Source organism: Larus michahellis, chromosome 6 (genome assembly GCF_964199755.1).
Source record: "Larus michahellis chromosome 6, bLarMic1.1, whole genome shotgun sequence".
Classification (NCBI taxonomy): domain Eukaryota; kingdom Metazoa; phylum Chordata; class Aves; order Charadriiformes; family Laridae; genus Larus; species Larus michahellis.
In genome coordinates, this window is record NC_133901.1 from 31,537,250 (window position 1) to 31,559,862 (window position 22,613).

A 22,613-nucleotide genomic window follows, 5' to 3' on the forward strand; every position below is an offset into this window, starting at 1 on the left:
GCAGCGTCAGCGAGCAGCTCTGGCTCATTTTGCCATTCATACCACACACGTGCTGGTCAGACTTGAGCATTTACTATTGCCCTGACGGAGCTGCGTAGCTCATCGCTTATGTCAGAAGTTGTGCAAAGCTGTAAGATCTTTAAAGTCTGTGTGATAAGGTATGCTGGAGGCTTAATTTTGTCCCATTGCTTGTTAGAAGGGAAGTTTAAGCATCCACGCAGTCTGTCGAAGAGCCGCAGAATCCTCACCCTGATGGCCAGCAGCAGGAGCTCATCTTCGCCCAGCCGGGCAGGGGGAGGCAGCCGTCCGATGTCGCTGACCTGGGGAGCGGAGGCAAATGGTGTCAGCAGAGCCACAGCAGCACAGGACAAGGCTTTGGGGCTTTGGTCTCTCCCCAGCAGACAAACCTGCCCCTGCGGCAGGAGCCCATGGAGGAAGGAAGCTGCCACGCACTCTGCCCGTATGGATCGTGGCTCTCCTCCACACAGCAGAGCCAGGGTGACCCTTGGGGATGCAGCCAGGGACACCAGGGACCTGCCCAGGAGTGCTTCCCACGCTCTGCAGCCCCTTGCAGAGAGCCAGGGCTGCCAGGGCTGGCGAGCCCCCCATCTGCATGGGACTGAGCACGGGTACACCTCCAGTGTTTGCTGTTTTGGGGAGCAGGGCCATGGGGCAACAGGAGAGCACCCACCACGGGATGAGCGTGCTTCCCCACGGACGGGAGCTTCCCTGGCCGCCCGCTCCCACTGTGGGGAGTGGCTTTGTGTAGAGCTGCCTGTGCGCTGGGGAAATACCTGCACTTTGGTTCCCACGTTGAATTTTGCTTGTTGCCCCATGGCAAGGAAGGAAACAGCGATCTTGTCCTGGCCCAGGATCCTGACCCCCACGTGCCGGTTCAGGGAGATGAAGATGGGGCTCAGAGGGACATGGGCTCCTGACGACACGACGCTGTTCGGCCACGTCCACCTTCTCACCCTGTTGCCTGCTTGGTCCAAATACTGCCCTCCCTGAATATTCATGTTTATCCTAAAAGAGAGGAAAATCAAAGCTCTGAGCCCTGCAGCTTCCACAGCCTATGTCCCTCATTCCTCAGAGGGAGAGCACTGGGGCACAGCTAGTTCGGGGTCTAACCCGCCCCTCTCAAGACACAGCTGGGGTGGCCTTGCTCGTCTGGGAGGCACCCGAAGCAGGGCCCATGACCTGCTATATTTGTCTTTTAATTTTTGAATACTATTAAAAATACCCTTTATGACCTTTGAAATTTAACATGCGCAGTGGAGAGCAAAACTGCTCTGAGCAACTTGAACGTACCACACAGCTCCGTTTGGATAATAGCAAGTATTTCTGCCATTGGATTTAAATACTGCTTGTATTTCGGCGTTATTCAGCTTGTCTTCCTGTACTATGCAAATAAGCTGTTTTTTGTCTCGTACAACAATGATTGCCAGATTTCCAGATGGATAGCTGTCTCCAGATAAGGTGTTCATAACCCCTTTGTTTGTCTGGTTGGTCTATTATTACATACTAAATATTTCAGAGCACTACTTTGGAGTATGAAAACTGACATGTTGCTCAGATCACTGTGTTAAAGGTGGAATGGTGGTGGGCTGCCAGCGTTACCTGGAACACTGCCAGTGCTTTTCTCCGACATGAAAGTATTCTGTATACACTGACAATAGAGCAGTTAGAGATACAGAATACACTTTTCTTGTTTTCTAACCAATAACCCAGGCGGAACTGCTTAGAAAGTTTATTTTAAGGACACATTCTTGGACAGTGCTTATGATTGAAAGTACGAGCCTAGCAAAGTGATTAAAGTACTCAACTTGGATGACAGCAGAGAAAACAGGGGCAGGTATTATTCTCCCAGAGAAAAAAAAACAACCAACCAGGGGGATAAAAGGCCCTTGCTCCAGAAATCTGACTTGAATGTATCCAAACAGCACATATTTTGTGTCTCACTGGGGTTTCCCTCCAGCAAGACTCGCTACTATGAGCGCATGCATTTATGGCAATTTGCCATTTGCCACCGCCATGACTGGCAGCATCCCTGGGACAAAGGCAGCCTGGAGGGCAGAGCAGAGAAGTAGTCTCAAGCCCATTTGCTTTGGTGGCAGAGCTCAGGTACACATTCATACACCCCTGTGTCAGAAAGAAATCAGCCACAGTAAGGAAAAATAATGTGGGTGACTTAAAATGTTATGGCTTAAATAATGGCAAAGGCAGCCTGGAAGCTATAGGGTCCTTCGGTGAAACTGCCACGTTTTTATTTCTTCAAACAGTACTCTTAGTTACACCGGTAATTTCAGTTTGTCCGTGTACCTCTTACATGCTCCTACTTGCAGGACAGAGACGTCAGCCCTGTGCCGGTGGCAAACGTGCTGGTTTGTCCCTGGGGGAAGGATGGGACTGAGCACTTTGAGAGCCCACTTGGCCAGTGGTGCCCTTCCACAGGTGGCGAGAGCTCAGGAGTAGATCTGAACACGGGGCTAGCGCATTCCTTAAGCTAGGTATTAAAGACACAAGTGCCCGTCCTTCATTGAAGCTACTGGCTGATCTGAAAAACTTCAGACCAGGAGCTATGATGTAAACGGTTTCAGCACTGCTTTTTTTTTCAGACTGAAAGCGAGCGTGAGTGGTGGACCAGCTTATTTGGGGATAAAGCAGACTAGGACACACTTAAAACCCTGGACTAATACAGGCAAATGAACCCCGTAAAGGATACAATAACTGCGCTGTTCCATCTGGAAGCATGGTAAGGAACTTCCCTCCATGTTTGTAGTATTTTTCCAACAATTCATTCTTCGCTACCTAAGGTTGGAAAATAAACGATAAAATGGAAGAGAGCGGTCCTGCACCAACTGCCCTGTAAAGGCAGGCAAATGCCAGGCTCCAGCTGCTCTGGGGTGTGGGTGCATCCAAGGTGCAGCCCATTGCTATCAGGCAGCAGCTACTTGCCTTTCCGCCCACAAGGGTAAAATCGCAGCAGGTGACGCTGCAGGGGATGGGCTCCTCCATGGGCTCTGCTGTTCTCTCACCAGGCATCAGCGTCCGGCCCTTTGGCGATGGGGGCTCCCGAGAAAGCAGGTAGGAAATTGTGCCAGTTTGATTTGAACCTAGAGAGCAAAGGGAGGGTTTGTGTGCACCGGGTAGGGCTGGCAGGGCCAATGTTGGCTGCCTGGCACCTCTGCAGGGAAGATGTAACTTGGGGAAGTGGGAATTTCTGGCTGAAATGCTTCATCCTGGGAGTCTGTCTCGGGGTATTTTCTCTCTAACAAGGACAGTTCAAAGTGTTAAGCTAGTTCAGAGAACAGGATTATGAAAAAGATGTAGTTTTTTTAATTATGTATATATACACATCTGTGTGAGTAAAGAATGACTATTTTTGGCTAGCATTCACGGCTCCGTACTCTGGAAGACTGATGATCTGAAATCCTTGATCCCACAAAAGCCTTAGTGCTCTGCCATCCTCTGAAAATATGCCTATATTGTAAATTTAGTTAATCTGTTCTTAGTCAAAATGCCTTTGATTTTAGAGCTAGATCCAAAGGGCTGCTCAGTCATCCATGGCCTGGGCTAGGAATTAGCAGAGTACTCACCTGATTAGACAAAACATCGCTCACCCTAATTCTGGCAGTTCCTACCTTCCAAGGGCTTGGCTTTGCCAACTGATTATACTCTAAGGTCAATTTCTGCGCGTCTCGGCTGAAATGTTCAGATATAAATAGGAGATCCTCTCTGTGCAATGGGAATGTGACTGCTTTTGTTTTTTTCATGTGAGGGCTTACTTAATATGGCAGTATCTAATTTAATGGGATTGCACGTTTGACAATGAACTAACATGTTGCTGTATAAATCCTGTCCAGTTAGAGAGCATTAGAGGCAAGCAATTCTGGTGAATTCATTGTTGTAATAAATAGACAAATAAATACATAAGTAAACGCAAACTCACTTTCAGCTATGCTCGTTGGCTCTGCTGCTAGGAAAGTTAACTGTCTGGCCATTTCTCTCTCCTGCTGCCTGGAAAATGAAAGCGTTCCTGATATACATTTCGTACATACTCTTTTGAAAGCAAGAAGTGCTGGATATCCTTGCTGTAGGAACACAAGTTTCTGAACCTCTTCTTCTTCTCCACTTGTATAATTGCAAGTAATAGTTAGCGGCAATGGAATATCACCAAAATAATAATATCTCAACAAAAAGGAGTGGCTTCCATACAGAGATTTCTGTGAACAGACTGCGATTGCAATAGCATCAGCTCTACTGACAGCAGAGCTAAACATTGTAATGAATTCTGTATCAAGATTTTATGTAAAAGAGAAGGACAGCTGCCCATAAGATGAAAAAAACAGATAATCTCCAAGAATATTTTCAGTATTCTTATCTAGCTTCCTATAAATTTAACAGTATCTGACAATGGCTTTGGTTTATGCTCTGTACATAAGATGAGGTACTTGCACCATCAGACTGCAAAGGATCTTCAAGGAAATTAAGAGTTTACTTCCAGGTGTGCTGATTTAGTTTTCTTTAAGCCTACGCCACAGGCTTAGATATTTGTATAAGCTTTGGGCTTCCTGCTAAACAACCCAGTAGAACTCCAACTTGCGGAGTTCTTGTGACTCTGGAAATTGGAATCCAAACGCATGTCACAGTTTATGCTGCAAAATGCAGAAATACAAATTCAAGCTTTGTTTCAGCACCTGACGTAAAAGCTAGACCCAAATATTCCCCTTCCCACAGCTGCAATTATGGTTTTGGCTCTGCCTCTCTCTAGATATTACTTCTGTCAGCAGTAGAATTAATACTTTACTTAGCACATACCTTGCCACCTTCTAATACAGCCTCGTAAGAGAAAAGCCAAGAGGGTCCAGATAGAATATGAACTTGTGTTGCCTAAAGCAAATTTTTGTCTTCTTTTGTTCCCTCTTGCTGCAGTTTCATTTTCTTAACACTTCTTATCCCTCCCAGGTCACCTGTTGTTCCTTATACAGACCTGATCTCCAGTTCTCCCTGCAGTCATGTCACGGTACCTCTGGTATGCTCTCTCCTTTGACAGCAGCCTGTCAGCTTCAGTGCTGTGGGATTCATGGGGGCCAACAGCAACGGGAACACTCCAGGCGCCCTCGTGGTTCTTCCTCTCATTTACAATGAACTCAAAGAGGTCTCGATTACGCTCGCAGCAGAATTTCTGAAAGGCAGAAAAGTGGTGCCACGGGAGCGGGCCTTTCCACAGCAAACCTCTGCCAATCTTTCCCAGCAGCTTACTGATTCGTAATCCTGTGATGCTGTGCCAATGCCTTCGAAGGAAGGGAACGGCTTCAGCAGGCTGCCACAGTACTCGCACCTTGGAGCAGAGTCCTCTTCTGTCTGAAGTGGAGGTGGAGAGAGAGAACGTGGGAGGACAGAAATACAGTAGCAGCACACAAACCCTCATTTTATCTTGGGGAAAGAGGGCTCTGCTCAAAATGCAGGTTGTAAAGTGTGTAAAAGCAGTTAAAACAGATCTATGTCTGTGATATCTTGGAATGATTTAACTCAAAACTTCAGGTTCAGGAAACCACCAAAAAGAAAAGCCAATCTATAGTAAATAAATAAAAAAACGCAAAGAAATGGAACAACTGTAGTATATATGAGACCCGTTCCTTCCAAGGGAAAGCTTCAGAGCATGCAGAATGCTATAGTTGAGTACTCTGATGCATTTATCCTTTCAAAGACAATGCCTGGGGCTTTGGAGAGAAAAAGCTCCCCAATTGTTGCACTGTTGATCATAGGAATATCTGTGGGGAATTTCACGAGGAACCCTCAGCAGATTTGTTGACAAAAGAGCTGAGCATGTGTGACGACGTGCAAATCAGAGCTGCTGCAGGATATATTTTGAGGATGGGCACTAGATGTTCTGAAAGAAATACCTATTTTTTGAAAACACATTTTGAAACTGAGTTATAGAAGATGTAGCTGCCAAGAGCACGCTGCTGAATTTTGTGTCTTAACACCTCCGCTCCCAAGGGCTGCACACCTAGCTCAGTGCTCCCCGGAGAGACAGCAGCCATCCAGCTGCAGCAGCCAAGGGGTGAAGGGTACTTTCTCCGGGCTGCTTTGCTGCTGCGCTTCATTACACCTCATTTACTGTACTATGTATTTAGCATTTTCATTCAGTTCCTTTTCTGAACAGATTTGAAATACTTGGCTTCTCTGGAGTGTAGTTCCTGGAAATTCTTTTGGTCCCCACTTCGTGCTTAGGATTACGTCTCTTTGATGACTTTACTCTGCTAACGGTTGTGGGGAACTCTATGCCCTGCTTGTATTCTTTGACTGTATACCTAGTATTTATATAAATTTTGTATCTCTGTTTTAACCAAAGGCCTTCTGCTAGGAAATTCTCAACATAGAATGCAGCAGTGGGGAGAGGAGTTGCACAGCCTCTTGCTGTTTAGGCATGCAGAACAAGCCTCGCAAAAAAAAAAACCCTTTCATAAAGAAAGACCTGCAGTGGCTTGGCAAAGGGCGTTATTTTTATTTTTCCTACATGGGAATGGTAGGAATTAAAATAAACAAAAAAAGGCACACAGTAGGGAACACCCACTGCTGACTCACCTCTATCTGTACGTTTTCTCGTGACAATTCGGGTCTGTAGGCCAGAAGGGTAGGTAGGCCAACGGAGGGGAGCGTGCGCAGCGATTTCTTGAACAGCTTCACAAAATCTTCTTTGAACTCAAAATGGAAAATACCAAAAGCAATGTGGAGTCTTATCTTTGTTCAGGGGTAAAACCATTAAGCACAAAATCTCTCTAAGCAACCTGGGTGAGTCCTTACCTCCATGTCACACAAAACATCTAAGCTGCTGAACTCTTCTTCCAGGGCTGCAAGTAATAGCGATAATGAGAATTACTGAAGAGCAGTGCTGTGTTCTCAGAAAGCTTATCTTCTAGACACGTTTGTTTTAGCCCTTTTTCAGCATGCCAGTCTTTTCTCACCAACCACATCAGCTGCCCGAGACCTTCTTGCCAGGCGTGGTCCCACGCTTTCAGAAGGGCGGCTCTGGATCAGTGTGTAACCCTTCCCAAATGCCTGAGGGACTTGAACCCAGCACTGACATTGGATCAGGGCTTTACAAAATTGTCCCACTGAAGTCATAGAGACGGCTTATTGCTTAGGGTCAGTGACTTGTAGCACTAATCTAATATTGCATTATCCTCTAAAGCATTCCCAGCCTCTCTTGTCCTAAGAAGAAAGAGCTGTAGAGACAACAAGTTTTTTCTCATTTCCATGCTGTGTGAGTGGAACAAAAGGGGTTTTGGCCTTTGGGGCAACAGGAAACATCTCAGATGACCAGGTGTCTATTGCTGCCCTCAGCAGTTCCAGATTCCCTCTCGGTGGGCAATGCTACTGACTTCCAGCTCCCTCAGGTGCACAACTGTGCTGGTCCTATATATCGCCTTCTGTTTGAATATCAACATGGCCAGCATGCCAACTGCCATAGCCTCCCCTTCAGGCAAACTAAACGCATTCCTCGTTCTTTTAATCTTGAATTTCAATTCCCCCTTGTTGCCACACAATTTGTCTTACCCTTCTAAGTGTATTTAAAAAAATGGGGTAAAAATCATGACAGCCCCAGGTCAACACTTAGCTCCCAGGCCTGCAGTGGGAACCACAGCTCAGGAATTTGTCTGGAAATGAATGCACCAACACAGGAGGAAAAGCAGAAAGCAGTGCTATGGGATTCACTTATACTTTTAGAAGGCTGAATTATGTGGCTGCTGGTTTGCTTGAACTTTGTGTTTTTAAATTGCTGTTCAAAGACATGTAGTTATCACCCTCTGCAATTGAGCTGTGTCACAGAGAGTAACCGATTGTAAACCCCACCTGAGAAGTGACTCCAGGGAGCGCAAAGTGCACCAGTGGGGCTGCGCAGCTGGGGCACGGCTCTGGGTGCACCGTGGCACCAAGGGACGCAGGGAAGCCTGGTACCCATGGCGCAGTGCTCAGCGCAGGTGGACACTCCACACTCTTACTCTGCCCTGTCTGCGGCTTCTGTATCATCCACCACTGGTGCATCCAAACCCAGGTAGATGATTTACCACTGGCACGAGTTTGGTTATTCTGTACTTTGATCGTTACAGCGACAGTCTTCCCAAGGACTTGGAAGCTCCACCTAAAGTACAAAGCCTACAATGTTTTTCTCCTGCAAACACATTCACAGTGCGTTTCGAAACAAGTGTCCCCCAAAGCCTAGAAGAGAGCACTGATCATCTGCCGTGGGCTGTGCATGCCCCCCTTCTGTGGGGATGGATCTGCACGCAGCTTTCCCCAGTACTTTCGGCTGGCGTGCTGTGTTTTGTGGCCCACGTCACTCCTCCTGCTCTGAGAGGCACGTGAGATGCGGGAGACGTTCTCCTACGGAGGAGGGCTGCCTGGCATTGAAAATGAAGCACAAAGGCTGTTTGATGTGGTGGGATCAGGCAGCAACTGCCACTAATATGCTGTGTGCTAAGGTACAATGCCGTACTACAGCGGGCAAGCAAAGGAGCTGGTTCCTCAGTCACGTGCCAGGATGGATGACTCAGCTGAGCAGGAGGAGAAAAAAGGTTGATATATTCTCAGCTCTCCTTAGAGGCGTTGCCAGTACCTCTCACAGGAATACAATACGCTGTTTCTGCCATCTGCTGAGCACTCCTACGCCTGCTGGCTGGCAGAGCATTCCCCCACTCTTAAAAGGGATCCAGAGGTTCGTTTAAAAGCAGCTCTGCAGAGAGGTTAATGAGGGGACTGCAGAGGGGGATTCCTGGGGGCTGCTCCTGGGTCTGCCACCAGTTTGCAAAAGCATCCCTGGGAAATTGCAAAGTCATGGGTCTTCTATTGAAAAAACACTGGGGTATGAAGCAGTCTGAGTGAAAGACAATACAAGTGAGCAACCTCTTTCTTGAACAAACCTGTTTCTTACTTGATTTTGTGTGGGCGTGTTCATGAAGCCAGCTACCTTCTGTCTGCATCGACACCGAAATCCCTGGCAGCTTCTGCATGGCGATGGGCGCAATGCTGCCCAGCGTTTCCATTTCCCTTAATTTAAGACACAGATCCACCTATTAGTCATATGCAATGGCTTCAAAGCGGTATCCCTTGACGGTTATACTAATGAAGGACACTTTTCCAAGCGTATTTAATTGAAAACCTGAACACTTTAGCTATAGCATGCGGGCCTTGGCAGCAGTTTTATCGGCTCCCGTCCTGTCTAACTGCACTCACAGGACGCCGGTCCCTCGGGATGGCCGCAGCCCTTCGCCGGTTTCTCCACCGCTTCCCTGCCGGCGATGTCTCGGGAGGCGGGGTGGGTAGGTGCCGTGCCTGGGGTGCGGCGGACAGCCGAGGGAGGCCGGCCGGGGGCCCTCCCGTATCCCCGGCACTGCCCGCCCTCCCCTCACAGGGCCCAGAGCGGCCGGGCCCGCCCCCGCCGCCGAGAAACCGCCGTGTCCCATCCGGCCCGGCCCCGCTCCCGACCCGGTTCCCGGCCCGCACCAGTCCGTCCCGTGCATGGCTCGGCCTTGCGCGGCGGCGTCTCCATGGCGACGCGGCGGGCGCGGGGGCTGCCGGGGCGGCGGCTCCGCTTGAGGCGGGGCGGGGTGGGCGCCTCGTACCGCCGGGGTCTGCGGGGCTCCCCGCGGGTCTGCGGCGGCGGGAGGAGCCGCACCTCGTGTGCGGGGCAGCGGGGGCCGCCCCGGCGGTCGGGCCTGGGGGCCTGCAAGGGGCGCTGGAGGTGAGAAGGCCTCTGTGGGGCGGTGAGAGACCCGTGGAGGTGGGGGATGGCAGCTCTCGAGGGGCCGCGGTCCTGCTGCGCTGCGGCCCTCGGCCTCCGTCCCCCCGGTGTGGGCACCCTCCTGAGCTGCGGCCTTTCGCGCCCGAGGGCGAAACACCTCGTACAGAACCTGGTGTGACTCATGTGTTTGGGCACGAACTCCTGCTGCACCTGAAACACCTGCCTGTGCAGATTTCTTATGTCTGCGTCATGTACTTGTTATACATCATTTGCTGGTGTCTCCGGTACTTCTAGGTGCCGTTGCGTCCCTCCAAGGAATTTGCACTCACAGCTGGGAGAGTGACAGCAATTCTCCTCAGGTATGTGGTCTGCAAGTGAACACAGGCTTTAGATTCACCTTAGGACAACGCATATGTGCTACATTATCTGGGCCTTATGTAAGAATTTGCAGTTGTCTTAACAAGCACATGGGTTGTACAACAAAATAAGTAAGCCTTGCTTGTTTTTAAAAATGGAAAGAGTATGTTAAGGCACAGCCAGTGGTATTAGCGCAGCGGTTGGACACGCTGCTCAGCTGGTGTGGATGCCCATAGCTCCCTGTTGCACTGGAGTCCTGGGGGATGTGCCTGTGGTCGGTTGGAGCAGGTCCTGCTATTGCCACAGCTTTCGCTTCTGGCTGCACCATGGCCAGTGCTGCGGCACAGGCGGAGGCCAGTGCCCGTCCTGACAGCACACAGCGCGACATTGGCACAGCTGCAGGCGGGAACCACTCAAGTTATGCTGTACTCGTACTGAAAATCCATCAGTGCCTAGCAGTTTTTGCATTTTTCTTTGTATTTAAAGTGGAAATTGTTTTTAGGGAGAATTGTTAATAATATAGTTATTGAACTCAACAGAAAAACTGCTTCATAGGCACAAGTCTTGGTCACTTGTATCGCCTTCTGCAGTTAGCCGCTCCCGGGCAGTGTTGGGGCTATTGGGTGCATGCTGTTTGCTGTAGCCTGGCCAGGCGGTGTGAGGGCTCCCTGTGGCAGGGAGGTCTGTCTGCTGCGGCTCCCTCGCTGCTGCCGGCTCCTGAGCAGAGTTTTCCCAGGGTACGTTTCACTGTCCACTTCAAAGTCAGGTTGCTTTGTTGGTGGTCAGGAGAAAACCATTGATGGTCATTAAGAAAACCAGGCTGGCCTCAGAAACATTTTCCTGAATATTTTGAGGAGCCTTTCACACCTTTACTGATGTGCTGCCACTTCCCTTGGCAAGGTGCTGGTGTCCTGCAAGTCTCTCCTCCGGCCCTCGGACATCACACTCGAGAAGTCGTACCAGCTACATAGGGAAGAAGACCTCAAACATTTTGATCGACTGCTGGAATGAATGTTACCTGTTTGTTCACTGTTATGAAGAGGAAACACATCACCTTTTGGCAGTACCAGCTGAGGTATTCCTTATCCTAAATTCAGTTTCAGTCAGAAAAGATACTGGGTGTTGGGGTTTTTTTGCTGTGAGATATAACAAAAGTTTACCATTCTTTCAGAACCAGAACACATTCTGGTGTGGAAAGACCTAATGAAATAATGTGTGCTAACTTATCTAATGTGGGTGATTGATAGGCAACATTGGAATAATTAATTTCATTAATCCTGCTATAAACAAAGACGCGCTTCAGAGTTTTGGTTCACACAAAAAAGCTCTTATGTCCCAACTGTCAGTAAGAAAAACTATCTTCCACTATAAATGTTGCTGAAATATGGGAAAATGAACCAAATCCTTAGGAGTTCTTGCTTAACAAGTTCTGCTGAAAGCACAGGTGTTAACGTCTGTCAGAGCCAGAGCTTGACTTTGATCCTGCTTAAGCAGGAGTAAATTAGTTCACTTGGCTGATGCCACTGGAATTCTGCCAGCACAGTGTAAATGAGATCAAATGTAGGTTCTTTATAGGAACTGGATATGAAAAGATTAGAGTAATTCCTTGGGAGGTTTTTTTTTTCCATGGTCACTTCCAAATTCCCAAGGCCAGAACAAGCTTCCCTTCGCTGATGCGGTCCTTGTCATTCTCTTGTGCGCTTTTCTGGGGACTGCTACCAGGCATTGGGTGACATTTGCATAGGACTCTGTCATAACTCCAAAGAGCTCTTCCCTGGAGGGATGCAGTTAGGATTGTTTTTCCTCCTGATGTATTATGTTTATTCACACCAAGCTTCATCTGTGACTTTAACATGTAGTTTTCCACTATCGTGAGGCTTCCTACCGCTGAACAACTCGGCGGACTGTATCATCTCACAACTCATTGCCTCTTCCAAATGGCAAATATCTTAATATTCAGCAAAGCCATATGTGGAGCTAGAGTGATTCAGACAGCAGGTTGTGGTCACAGAGGGGGAGCTGCAGGCAGATTCAGCTTCGATGACAAACCGTGATTTCAGTTTACACAAGCCAGGCTGTCACTGTTGTCCCTGGGACTCAAATCCCACCCCGCCCCCACGGGTTCTCCTGCTTGTGCTGCAAAGTGGCCGTCTCCGGCATCAGGGCTGGGAGGTGGCTGGAGTGAGCAGCCCCGCAGGTCCTGGGCGTCCTGGGTGAGCTAGCCTGTGCCGGGGGACACCCAGCAGATCCAGCAAGGCAGAGCGCGCAATGTAACCAAGAAGCAACAGCTACTGCCACGAACACGCATGTTAGCACAGCACGCTATGCAGGGTAGTTTTTGCAAAATATTTATTACAAAATAAAAGTAAATATGGCAACAAAACTTAAATAGCAAATGATGCGACACTGGCCATAAAGCTCTTGCTATATTATTAGTCTTTTACAATAATTAATAGTCAAGTATGTCTCCAAGGGAAGCTGCATTTGAACAGCTTGAATATATTTCTATGTTATTGGCTCTAGCTGTTTGAGATGCGTTAGATGTGTGCCTCCTGCTTTCACCAGTACCCAGCTGTGATCGGTTGGGAGGTTGTGCTGTGTGCTGGGCTCACTGATCCCCTTAAAATGGACAGGAGCCAGCAATTCCCATGCTCTGTGAAACCTGCCATGCTTTACCCCAGCCTCTCCTCCCCTTTTTTCTTTTAAAAACATGGCAAATGATTCAGTGCCCATCCCTTTTTAATAAGGTAGCAGGAAATGGAGTACTGACACTGAAGTACCTATTGTTCCCCTTTGAGTCACAACTTCTCTTGTGAGAGGTTGCTTGGATTTCTTTGCCACCTACTAAACACTGTTGTTAAAGCTCACCAGTGAGAAAGCAAGTCTGTGTTCCTGCTGAAAGGGCTTTCAGGTGTGCTCCAAACAGGAATGCAGTTCTTCAAGTCTCTTAAGCCACATGTCTAATGGAAGCACTCTTTAAATAAAATATAATTAAATTTAAAAAGGTGACTGTGTGGGGAATCTTCCTAAGGCACCCAAGAATTTTAAAAAAACCTTTTCTCACTCATATTACTTACAGGACACTCTTGTTCCTCTTCTCTCCAAAGTTAAAAATGTTGGCTAGTTAGGAACCTTAGCATACACGATGACATAGTTGAGTATAATTTAAAAAAAAAAACAGAACAAAAAGAAAACCCTTGGTGAATGTAACGCGCTATGTCCAGACAGCCTAGGTTGTGCTAGCTACACAAATACATCACGGACAACACGTAGAAATAGTCACGTTAATGCCGAGGTTTCCATTGTCAGCAAAAAGGTGTGCTATAGCCGTATCAAAAACTAGGCAGTCGCTGTTCAGAATGGCTGCAGACACCCCGTCGTGGATGGAGCGGGGTGTTGCCTCCCAGGTCAGCCGACGGCGGTTGCCGTTCAGCTCCAGTCTGTACGCAAAGTTCTCCGCTTGCTTACGGGTGCCGATGAGCAGCACGATGGCAAAAAACTGCTGGTGACCTTCGTACTTCTCTTGTTTCTCCAGCACCAGCATGAAGTGGTGACCAAAGCACGACTGCATCATCACCCAGTCAACCGCCCCTGGAAGGTTAATGTCTGTGGCAAGAAAAACGATGTCTTCTCCCTGAAGGGTGGTAATGCTTTTGTGGGCATGCATGAGGTGGGACATCACGGCTTCCAAGGATCCCTGCCATTTACAGGAGGCACCAGGGCATGGGCAGGAGTAGGGACGATACTCACAGATGTCTTCGTGTTCTGGCTTTTCTGTGTGATGGAGTGTCAGAGAGCAGCCTGTTGTGGCGTACTGGAAAAAGACCAAATACAAGCCGTCAGGAAAGGCACCAGCACTAGTGTTCGCTGCTCCCACCTGCCAACTGGAAACACTGGTGATCAACCAGAACTCTTGTTCTCATTGCAAATTTTACATGAGATACTTCTATTTAGCCCTGGATCCAGAGCTGAGCTTTACTATTTTTGTTTCCACTTAAAAATGTATTCTTCTTGTCTGTTGTGGTTGTTTTTTTCTCTAAGGTAAGCACTTAGATAAAATGGATTGTAAGGCTGAGTTGTAGTTAGATTTGCTGTTGTAGTTAGATCTGATCGGTCCAGATCAGCTGAAGTGGTCCTGGTTTGGATTTTTCTTTTCTTTAAAAAGAACAAAGGATTCTAGTTTCAGCAAACAGCTACTAGAGTGAAGGATTTTTAATAGATATACCTTATTACCATCACAGAGCAAAAGCACTTCTATTAAATTCATATTCAGATTCCCCAGAGCTTTTTTTTAAACACTGGAACAGTTTCAACACTGCAGTTGTGAGAAGTGGAAAGAGAGAGGAGAATTTTTCACCGAGCATAAAGCTAGTGCACAAATAAGTACCATCTAACTTCTCTTAATGTCATCGGGCACATTAGAGGGTTAATTTGCTTTAAACAACCAGGGACACTGTTCCTTTTTCCAGGCAGTTCAGTTGTCCGCACTGACCATATTGCTATCACACTACCTCCATAGAGAGAAAAAGGTCTCTCCTCCCCAAGAGCACAGCTGTATCTATAGTGATACCAACACCACTGCTAACGCTGTCACGCGGGTTACAACATGCGTGCATGGCAGCTTACAGACACTATAGCACTTCCTTGAGGACAGATATAACCAAGGTATAAATGATTATTTCTGGGCTAATATGCGAGCAAGAAGTTTCCGCTCAAAGTGTTAAATGCCCAAGATGCAAATGACCCGTGCTGCAAACACCAGAAATACCACGCTAGGAGTACTGGGACAGAAACTCGACCTTGTGCTTCTGGAGGAGCTTGTTTTATAAGCCATGAAGAGTTAATGTGAGCCTTTGCTTAATGTGTCTGCCCCTGCTGCTTAATCCTCTGCTAACGGCTTTATTGCAGGGCGCTGCAGAGGAACAAGGCATTCTCCTGCCAAGGGGCAGTGCAGCGACGCAGGTACGTGTACGCTTCCAGCCCCACTGGCCTGCTGGTGTTTCCCATGTTCATACCCCCGCTAACTCTTCTGTTATGCAGTGTGTTGAACAGCAGCTCCAAGTCTAACTTCGTTAGCAAAATTAATAAGGATAAACAACCTGCTGGTTGGGTGAAAGCAGCTGTCTACATGAAAGCAACCAATGGTGACTATAGAAGTGAGAGCGTAAAAACAAGGCGAGCAAATAGTGGTGGCTCTGCCCTGCACTGTGAGAAGTACCTACTTTTGTGTGCTCCTAAACCTGGCACTGCTGGTTTCATTTGGTGAGGAGCCCTACCAGTGACAGGAGACTGTGAACAGCAAAAACTGACTTGCCGTCTCCGTGCTGCTTGGCAAATGTCACTGATCTTTATCATAGCCCTCAAAACCCTGCTTCATCTCTCCCTGCGTACAGGTTATACAATACCTTTGAGCTACTTGGCCTGTGTACCTTTTCCACTTCTACCGTGTCCGCCTTGAGACGGGGAGCCAGGGCTGCACATGGTGTTAACAGTGCAGGCGTGACACTAATGCCCGAGCTGGCATTACTGTTTCCTGCTTTTTCATTGCCCTTCTCATCATTTCTAGTATTCCATGCTGGAAAGTATTATGTATTTGTTTTTGTAGTCATTTGTATAGCACTGTATTCTCTTTCCTAAGAGGAAACAGTCAGCTCAGAGCTCATCACCATATATATGGCTTACATGCCATGGTGGGTTTTTTTCCACCTGTGTCATTGCATGTGCTGCTGTGAACTTCACTTTGACAGGATAGCTTTCTGAGTGTCCTAAAGCATTTGGAAAACATCAGTTAAGCTTGAAAGTGCTCAGCAGAGGCAGGCCAGTATTATCAACCCTGTAAATGACAGCAGGCAGGGAGACCAGATTAGAGTAACTTGTCTGAAGCCACATGGGAAATCAGTAGCAGAGCTGGGAATAGACTGCCAAGTTCAAATCCCTCCTGCTCTAGCCAGCAGACTCTCCCTCTAGTATACAAGTAGCTTGAGATACAAATAATACTTCTGGAAAGAAGAGGCTTGCCTGCTCCTGTATGTGTGTCAGACATGTTCAGGGACCCAACGAGGACGGAGACCCTCTTGTGCTTCTCCCTCCTCCAGTGCTTTGTAAAACGTCTGTCCGATTCTTTCATTTTTGTTTAAATTAAAGAAAAGCTCTGAAGAGGCTGTACAGTCAGCACTGGACAACATACAGGAGTAAGTTTGTATATAATAACATGAAGGTGCAATTTCTGTTTGCAAGTTGTTTGCTTACGTGGAAAACCTGTCATGCTTTTCCTTGAACTGATGGTGTAGCAGCAGTGGTCTAAGGACATAGAGCAGTTCTGCCTACCTCCTGCCACCTGCCTAAAGAAAATTAATGAAAGTGGTTAGTCTGGTATTATTTAAGACTTGTTAGTTTATATACAGTCTCACTATGCCTTCCACTTTTGAAATACAAAGTGTTGGTTGTGAGGTAAAGAAAGACTTTTCCACAAAGCAAAGTGTAAGAGTACAGTACAATGAATTTACTGCATTCACTTTTCTTCAAAAGGACCAGAAGCATCTGGAGACTCAGAAACATGGCAGTATCTCCAGTTAGAGATGGCTGTGTTCAAGGATCTTGGAAGACTTTCTTCAGGCGAGGTAGCTGTCCTAGCTTCCAAGATGCAGAGCATCACCACTCATGGGAAAGCTGGTAAGAATGGGGCTTCAATCCCCTGAAAAATTAAGCCCCATGTACTTAGATTTTTTAAGTGTATGTAATAACTAGAAAAGTAATTTCCTTTATTATAAGTAAAACTTATTGTTAGGTTAAATTAATTACAGCAGTGACAATTCAGTGGTGTACCTATGCAGGAGTTTTCTTGTTTGGCTGGTTTTGTTTGTTTATTTGTTTGTTTTCTTTTTCCCTATCATGCATTGCTAAATGCCCCCATATAGCTGCCCAACTGGGCTGCTATCAGTGTGTAAACAAACTCTGAATTTCCCATTGGATATTCTTTCCTTAGTACTTGGCTAGTTTTTGCCTGTGTATGTTGGAGGTAAGTTCTACTATAAAGAGAAATGCAAGAAGGAACTGCCTACAGTTTAACACAGGGCAGATGAGGAGTGCTGGTCCCACGTCATTTCCATGGCTACGCCAAGATCATTCAAGCATGAACATCTTTGTTTGTCAAGTCCCACCACAAAAGGCTAGCAAAACATGGCAGGGCACAGATCTTGGCTAATATTCATGGTTACATGAGGACTGCAGTTATGCCGATGACAACCGAGAACATACACAACTCTACTTGTTTTCTTGTAGACTTTGGAATAAGTGGTCAAAACGAGAAATGCCTCTCCCACCTTCGTCTGCTTAGTTAGCCAGGTCATAGTTCCAAGTTTAGCAGCTAACGATCATGGCATAGCTCACACAGCTGCTGTGAAAATGGATTCTGGTGTCTGTTCAGGAAGCTTTCAATTCATATGATTTATTTTCTTTCATAGCCAGTATTGGACAAAATCCCCAAAGTTACGGAAGAATCTATATCCAAATTAAGTCAGCTTTGCTAGAGAGCACCTTTATATTGTTTTCCACTTGCACTTATTTAAAAGATGAAATAAAACAACTAATTCCTGTTGGCAATCATTAATTAGGAGTTTGAGTGTGTTTATGATGTGCATTTTATTTTCTGCAGATTGCTTAGAGCACTAAAAGGCATTTTATATTTTCAGTAACTTTGCTGTGACTTTAAGATTTAATCCTCTAGATTTTTTTTCCAGAAGCCCTGTAAAGCGCAGAGATGCAATAACTGTAATTCTTTCTTAAAGCATTTTAAGAGGAACAACCCTCAAAGCAGCTATTGCCATGGGCAACACCAAATCCCCATTTTCTGTTGGCTCTGTTGTGTCTCAGTCCTACTTATTTCAAGTACCATTCACAGTTGTCTCTAGAAGTGCAGGGACCTCCTCTGGACAGACCACCATCTCTATTTGTTCTTTCACATTTTCTGGAACTCTGACTTCCTGTCCCCTCCCGACAGCTTACATCAGGTTCCCTTAACGTGGTGAAAACCACAGGTGAGTCAGACCAGGGCCAGCCCTGGCACGTGGTGGGCTGGTGTACACCAGCTGAAGGGCGGGTTGGTTCTTGCCGAAACCCCTGGTGCTGCTGCAGGACCTGATGGGCACTGTGGGTCACCTGCCTACTGGCTGCCTGCAACCTACATAACATTGTCTAAGAATTACAGCCCTGACAGCATGTTGCTGTTTCTGGGACCAAGAAGTAAGAGTGAAAAGCATTAATATGTGCTAATTTAACTTTGAAGCTCTTGGGAACAGTGAAAGCAGCAGAGCAGGAATTGCTCACGGCAGAAAACATCCACATAAAAGAGAGGGCGTGAGAGGGAAGAGCAGCAGGGACTTATTCACGCCTCTGCGAGGAGCTTCTGGATGCCCGATGAGCAAGTGGTGGTGGAGAGCTCACGAGCAGACGGTGGTGTGCAGGGAGGACGCACACTCCTGCACAGGTCATCCCGTGGCACAGTCTGGGACGTGGGCTTCAGCAGGACCATGTTTTCGGGTCTGAGCTAAGCAACTCACAGGCACACGTGGGACAGCAGCAGCGTGGCACGGGGGAACATGACACACTGCTGGCAGTGCTGCTTAGCCCCAGCTGTCCCCTCCCATGTGCTGCAGCCCAGGGCTCCTGCCTGCACTAGGATCTCACCAGGCCGCTGCAAGGTGCAGCACACCGACCACTGCTGATTCAGTCCCTCTCCAGCTCTCCCAGCTCCGAACTGGCTTGCAGGCGCTGTACCAAGAAACCAAACCAAGCCTCGAGCCATCACAGGTCCAGTCCACGGCCTCCTGCCTGCCGCAGCCTCTGACACGCTGACCAGCACAGACCTGCACCTTGGGTTATTGCAGAGACCACCAAAACACCCCCAGATTGAGGCAAAACACTCATAGCCCCATAACCAAGATGCTGAGCTGCCTGATCCCCAGTGCTCGCTTCGGCCTTTGACAAGTCACTGCTTTGTAGAGCATGACATCAACCACAGGAGTAATACCAATAGAAATTTTTGGAAATACTGTTTTCTTAACTGGTTGACATGTGCTGGCTGCCTTCTTACTATTTATATTTAGAGAATGCCCAACTGGAGAAGTGTTTGCAGCCAGTACACCTGAACCAGAGTTTGCCCGACAGACGCAGGGATCGCTATTCAGTTCTCCTGGGGGGACATGGGGTAGGGGGTGTTCTTAGACATACTTCTCTTTGTTGGTGCTTACTCCTCTACCCATGGAGAAGGCAAACCTCAAGGGGTGAAGAAGCCAATCCCATCAATTAAGGGCTTAAGAAACCTTTCTGTTTCCAAGTGAGTAAAGTAATGTCTGACAGGTAAAGTTAGGAATGTTTCGTCTTCTCCTTTTCACTGGCAAGCGTTTGTAGGCTTTTTCTTCCTTTGTTTACCCACAACGTGTGGGGACAAACCAGCGGGAGTCCTGCCTGGCAGTTCAGCTGCTGGACAGACTGGCACCCTGCGGGCAGCAGAGCTGCACCTTGTTGCAGTGAAGAGGTGTGAGGACTGTGGTCCTGTGAGGACTCCAGCCTGGATGCATCCGTTTCATTTAGGACAAGCAGGGAATACCAGCTGTCACAGATGAGACAGACGCGACACTTCAGAAAAGGAGAACTAGGCCAGCATTTCAGTGAAATCCCCACACTGGCTGTTTGTATTCCCTTGGGCTCAGACTGGGTCATAGCTGGGCATGTGGCTCGCTGCACTTGTTGCTGTGTTCAGCAGAGAGGACCCGTGTCCCACCACTGCGCTCCATCTGTTATTGCCACTGTAAAGTTAACTCCCATTCAAGGGTGAGCGGTGAAACAGCCCCATGCCATCAAAAGCTCCATGAGATGCTGACAGCCGTCCCATCCTGTGACCCAACCAGCCCCCTCGAGGCAGACAGGGCTCTCGCCTCAGGCCATGCTGTGCTGACGCAGAGGATTCGCTCTAGAGGTGCCGTTATTCCCTACGCATCCTTAACGATGCTCCTGTGGGCTGTCTGGGGAAAGCTGCTGCTAGGGACTAGCTTTTTCAGGCAGAGATGGCGAGTGCCTGCGCACAGCTCTCACTGGAAAGCTCGCCACATGCTGCCGGAGCCCAGCAGTGCCTGCTCCATTGGACCCACAGCCAGCCTGGCCATGCTTCTCCACCTTGCCACGGCCAGCTCTGCATTTTAAAACTTTCTTCTCATATTCCACATCAGTGGTGGCTCCAGCAGTTCCTGTATCTGTCCCTCCATCACTTCAGCCTGTGGTTTTAAAGTGCTTTTGATATTATGGAGGTATGAACATCGAGGGGCTCCAGGAAGACATAAAAAGGACCCGCTCAGCATTGCCTGTGTGTATGTATCTGCCATCCTGGTAAATGTCTATTAGGAAGGATATGTGCTTTAGAGCAGTTCACCTAGTTCCTTTAAATAGAAAACTAACTTTAAAAAAAAAAAGACTTAAATGTTTAATCTGAATACTTGAAATAGTGCTGAGACAGAACAGACTTGGAAAAAAAAAGAATAATTCAGATGTAATAACTGACCTGACGGCTTACCAGCCCCTGCCCTTCCAAAGGAGGGCTGCTGAGAAGTAACGAGAGAGACACGAACAGAATATCTGCCACCTCCATAAAACACTTTTTTAAGACTGAGCATCAGCATAGGTTAGAATAACTGGGGGGGGGGGGAACAGTCTAGCCTTTGTATCCACTGATTACGCCAAATACAAGGACAAAAATTACAGCAAGGTTTCTAGTGAATTAGAAAGAACCATTAGAAGTTTCGCTTTTTAAAGGCTGGCGGCACTCCCACCCTCTTTATTTTACTTCAGAAACCCGCAGAGCCGTGAAGACGTAGGGCAGGGGGATGGGGATGAAGCGTGAAGACATAGGGCAGGGGGATGAGGATGAAGCATGAAGACATAGGGCAGGGGGATGAGGATGAAGCATAAAGACATAGGGCAGGGGGATGGGGATGGGGGGGTGCCCGGGCGGCCCGGGAGGGCCGCCCGGGCACCCCCCCATCCCCATCCCCCTGCCAAAGCCCCTTACCTTGCAAGGGAAGAGCACAGCCGAGGCCACCTTCTCCATGGCCAGGTTCCTGATGCTGGGGGTGAGGGAGCCCCGGCAGGTAGGGCAGAGGCTCAGCTTCTGCCTGCATTGATTGCAGACCAGATGCCCGGCTTGACACTGCAGGATGGGCGGCAGCACATAGTCGAAGCAGACGGGACACTCGAAGAGCGAGGTCAGTTCGTGATGCTGCTGCTGAGGAGGAGGAGGAGGTGGAGGAGGAGGTGGCGGCGGGGGGGGAGGCGGCGGAGATGCCCCGCTGGGACCCGGGAGGACGGCGGCGGGCACGGCGGGAGACGAGGCGTGCTGTTGCTTGCCGCAGGGCTTGCTAGAGCCGGGGCCGGCGGAGGACGGGCGGCTCATCGCGCCGCGCCGCCGCCACCACCATCGGGCCGCCGGAGGGAGGGACGGAGGAGGCGGTGCTGACGCAAGCGGCGGCTGCGCGCGGCCTCCGCCCCGGTCCCGGCATGCTCCGGGCGGGCGGGGCCTCCGCCGGGCGGCGGGAGCAGCGGCAGCGGGACCGGGAGCGGGAGCGGGACGCGGAGCCGTACCCGGAGCCGTCGGGGATGCGGGGCGGGGATGCGCGGGGGGCGGTGGCCCCGGGAAGCGGAGCTGTCCGCGGTAATCAACCGCCCGGCGCCGGCCGCAGTCAGCAAGCGCGCAGCACTTTCGGCAGTAATTAAGCACGTATGATAGGACGAGGGGCAATGGTTTAAACTAGAGCGGGGTCGGTTTAGATTAGACATTAGGAAGAAGTTCTTTACAATGAGGGTGGTGAGACACTGGCACAGGTTGCCCAGAGAGGTGGTGGAGGCCCCATCCCTGGAGACATTCAAGTCCTGGCTTGATGAGGCTCTCAGCAACCTGATCTAGCGGAAGATGTCCCTGCTTAATGCCGGGGGGTTGGGCTAGATGGCCTTTAGAGGTCCCTTCCAACCCAACACATTCTATGATTCTATGCTCGTCGGCAGTAATTAAACACGTATCATCGGGGGTCCGTATTGGGACCAGTACTGTGCCATATCCCCATCAATGACGTAGACATAGATTGAGGGCACCCTCAGCAAGTTTGGGGATGACACCAAGCTGTGTGGTGTGGTGACACACCTGAAGGATGGGAAGCCATCCAGAGGGACCTGGACAGGCTGGACAAGTGGGCCCGCGCGAACCTCGTGGTTGCAAGTTACACTGAGTAGTTTTAAAAAAAAATCACTGTCAAAGAGTGACAGTATTTTGGCATCTTGGAATACAATTATGCTTAAAATCTTCACCAATGGCTTGCCAAACCGGTTCCAATTAAAACTGAATTCACATCAGAAAGCCAAACTCTTGATAACTAACTGCTGCACAAAAAAAAGTTTGATAGATGCAAACACTGTATAATTGAGATGTTTGTCCCATTTTCTCTAGACATTACACAGCCGT

The 22,613-nt window shown here is 48.5% G+C and overlaps 2 protein-coding genes across 2 annotated transcripts; both read right to left on the reverse strand.

Annotated features, from left to right (window-relative positions):
* Positions 1–56: 56 nt before the first annotated feature.
* On the reverse strand, positions 57–9,561 carry ERICH6 (glutamate rich 6). The gene is made up of 12 exons (XM_074592174.1): positions 9,514–9,561; positions 8,942–9,057; positions 6,814–6,860; positions 6,595–6,711; positions 5,266–5,367; positions 5,031–5,188; positions 3,953–4,020; positions 2,959–3,116; positions 2,726–2,811; positions 1,312–1,464; positions 795–1,026; positions 57–320 (listed from the first exon to the last, which is right to left on the reverse strand). The coding sequence occupies exons 1-12, from the start codon at positions 9,528–9,530 to the stop codon at positions 57–59; spliced, it is 1,518 nt and encodes a 505-aa protein (XP_074448275.1). The 5' UTR covers positions 9,531–9,561.
* A 2,887-nt stretch (positions 9,562–12,448) lies between these two features.
* On the reverse strand, positions 12,449–21,591 carry SIAH2 (siah E3 ubiquitin protein ligase 2). The gene is made up of 2 exons (XM_074592176.1): positions 21,171–21,591; positions 12,449–13,922 (listed from the first exon to the last, which is right to left on the reverse strand). The coding sequence occupies exons 1-2, from the start codon at positions 21,549–21,551 to the stop codon at positions 13,365–13,367; spliced, it is 939 nt and encodes a 312-aa protein (XP_074448277.1). The 5' UTR covers positions 21,552–21,591; the 3' UTR covers positions 12,449–13,364.
* Between the last annotated feature and the right edge of the window lie 1,022 nt (positions 21,592–22,613).

Bases quoted from the DNA above. Each gene is read 5' to 3' on its own strand.
- SIAH2 (XM_074592176.1), bottom strand. From the start codon at position 21,551: ATGAGCCGCCCGTCCTCCGCCGGCCCCGGCTCTAGCAAGCCCTGCGGC. The intron at 13,923-21,170 runs GTAAGGGGCTTT...GTCTTTTTCCAG, and splicing joins CTGTGCTCTTCCCTTGCAAG to TACGCCACAACAGGCTGCTC.
- ERICH6 (XM_074592174.1), bottom strand. The intron at 6,712-6,813 runs GTAAGGACTCAC...TTCCATTTTGAG, and splicing joins ATGTTTTGTGTGACATGGAG to TTCAAAGAAGATTTTGTGAA. The intron at 1,027-1,311 runs GTACGTTCAAGT...CCTCTCTTTTAG, and splicing joins TATCCAAACGGAGCTGTGTG to GATAAACATGAATATTCAGG.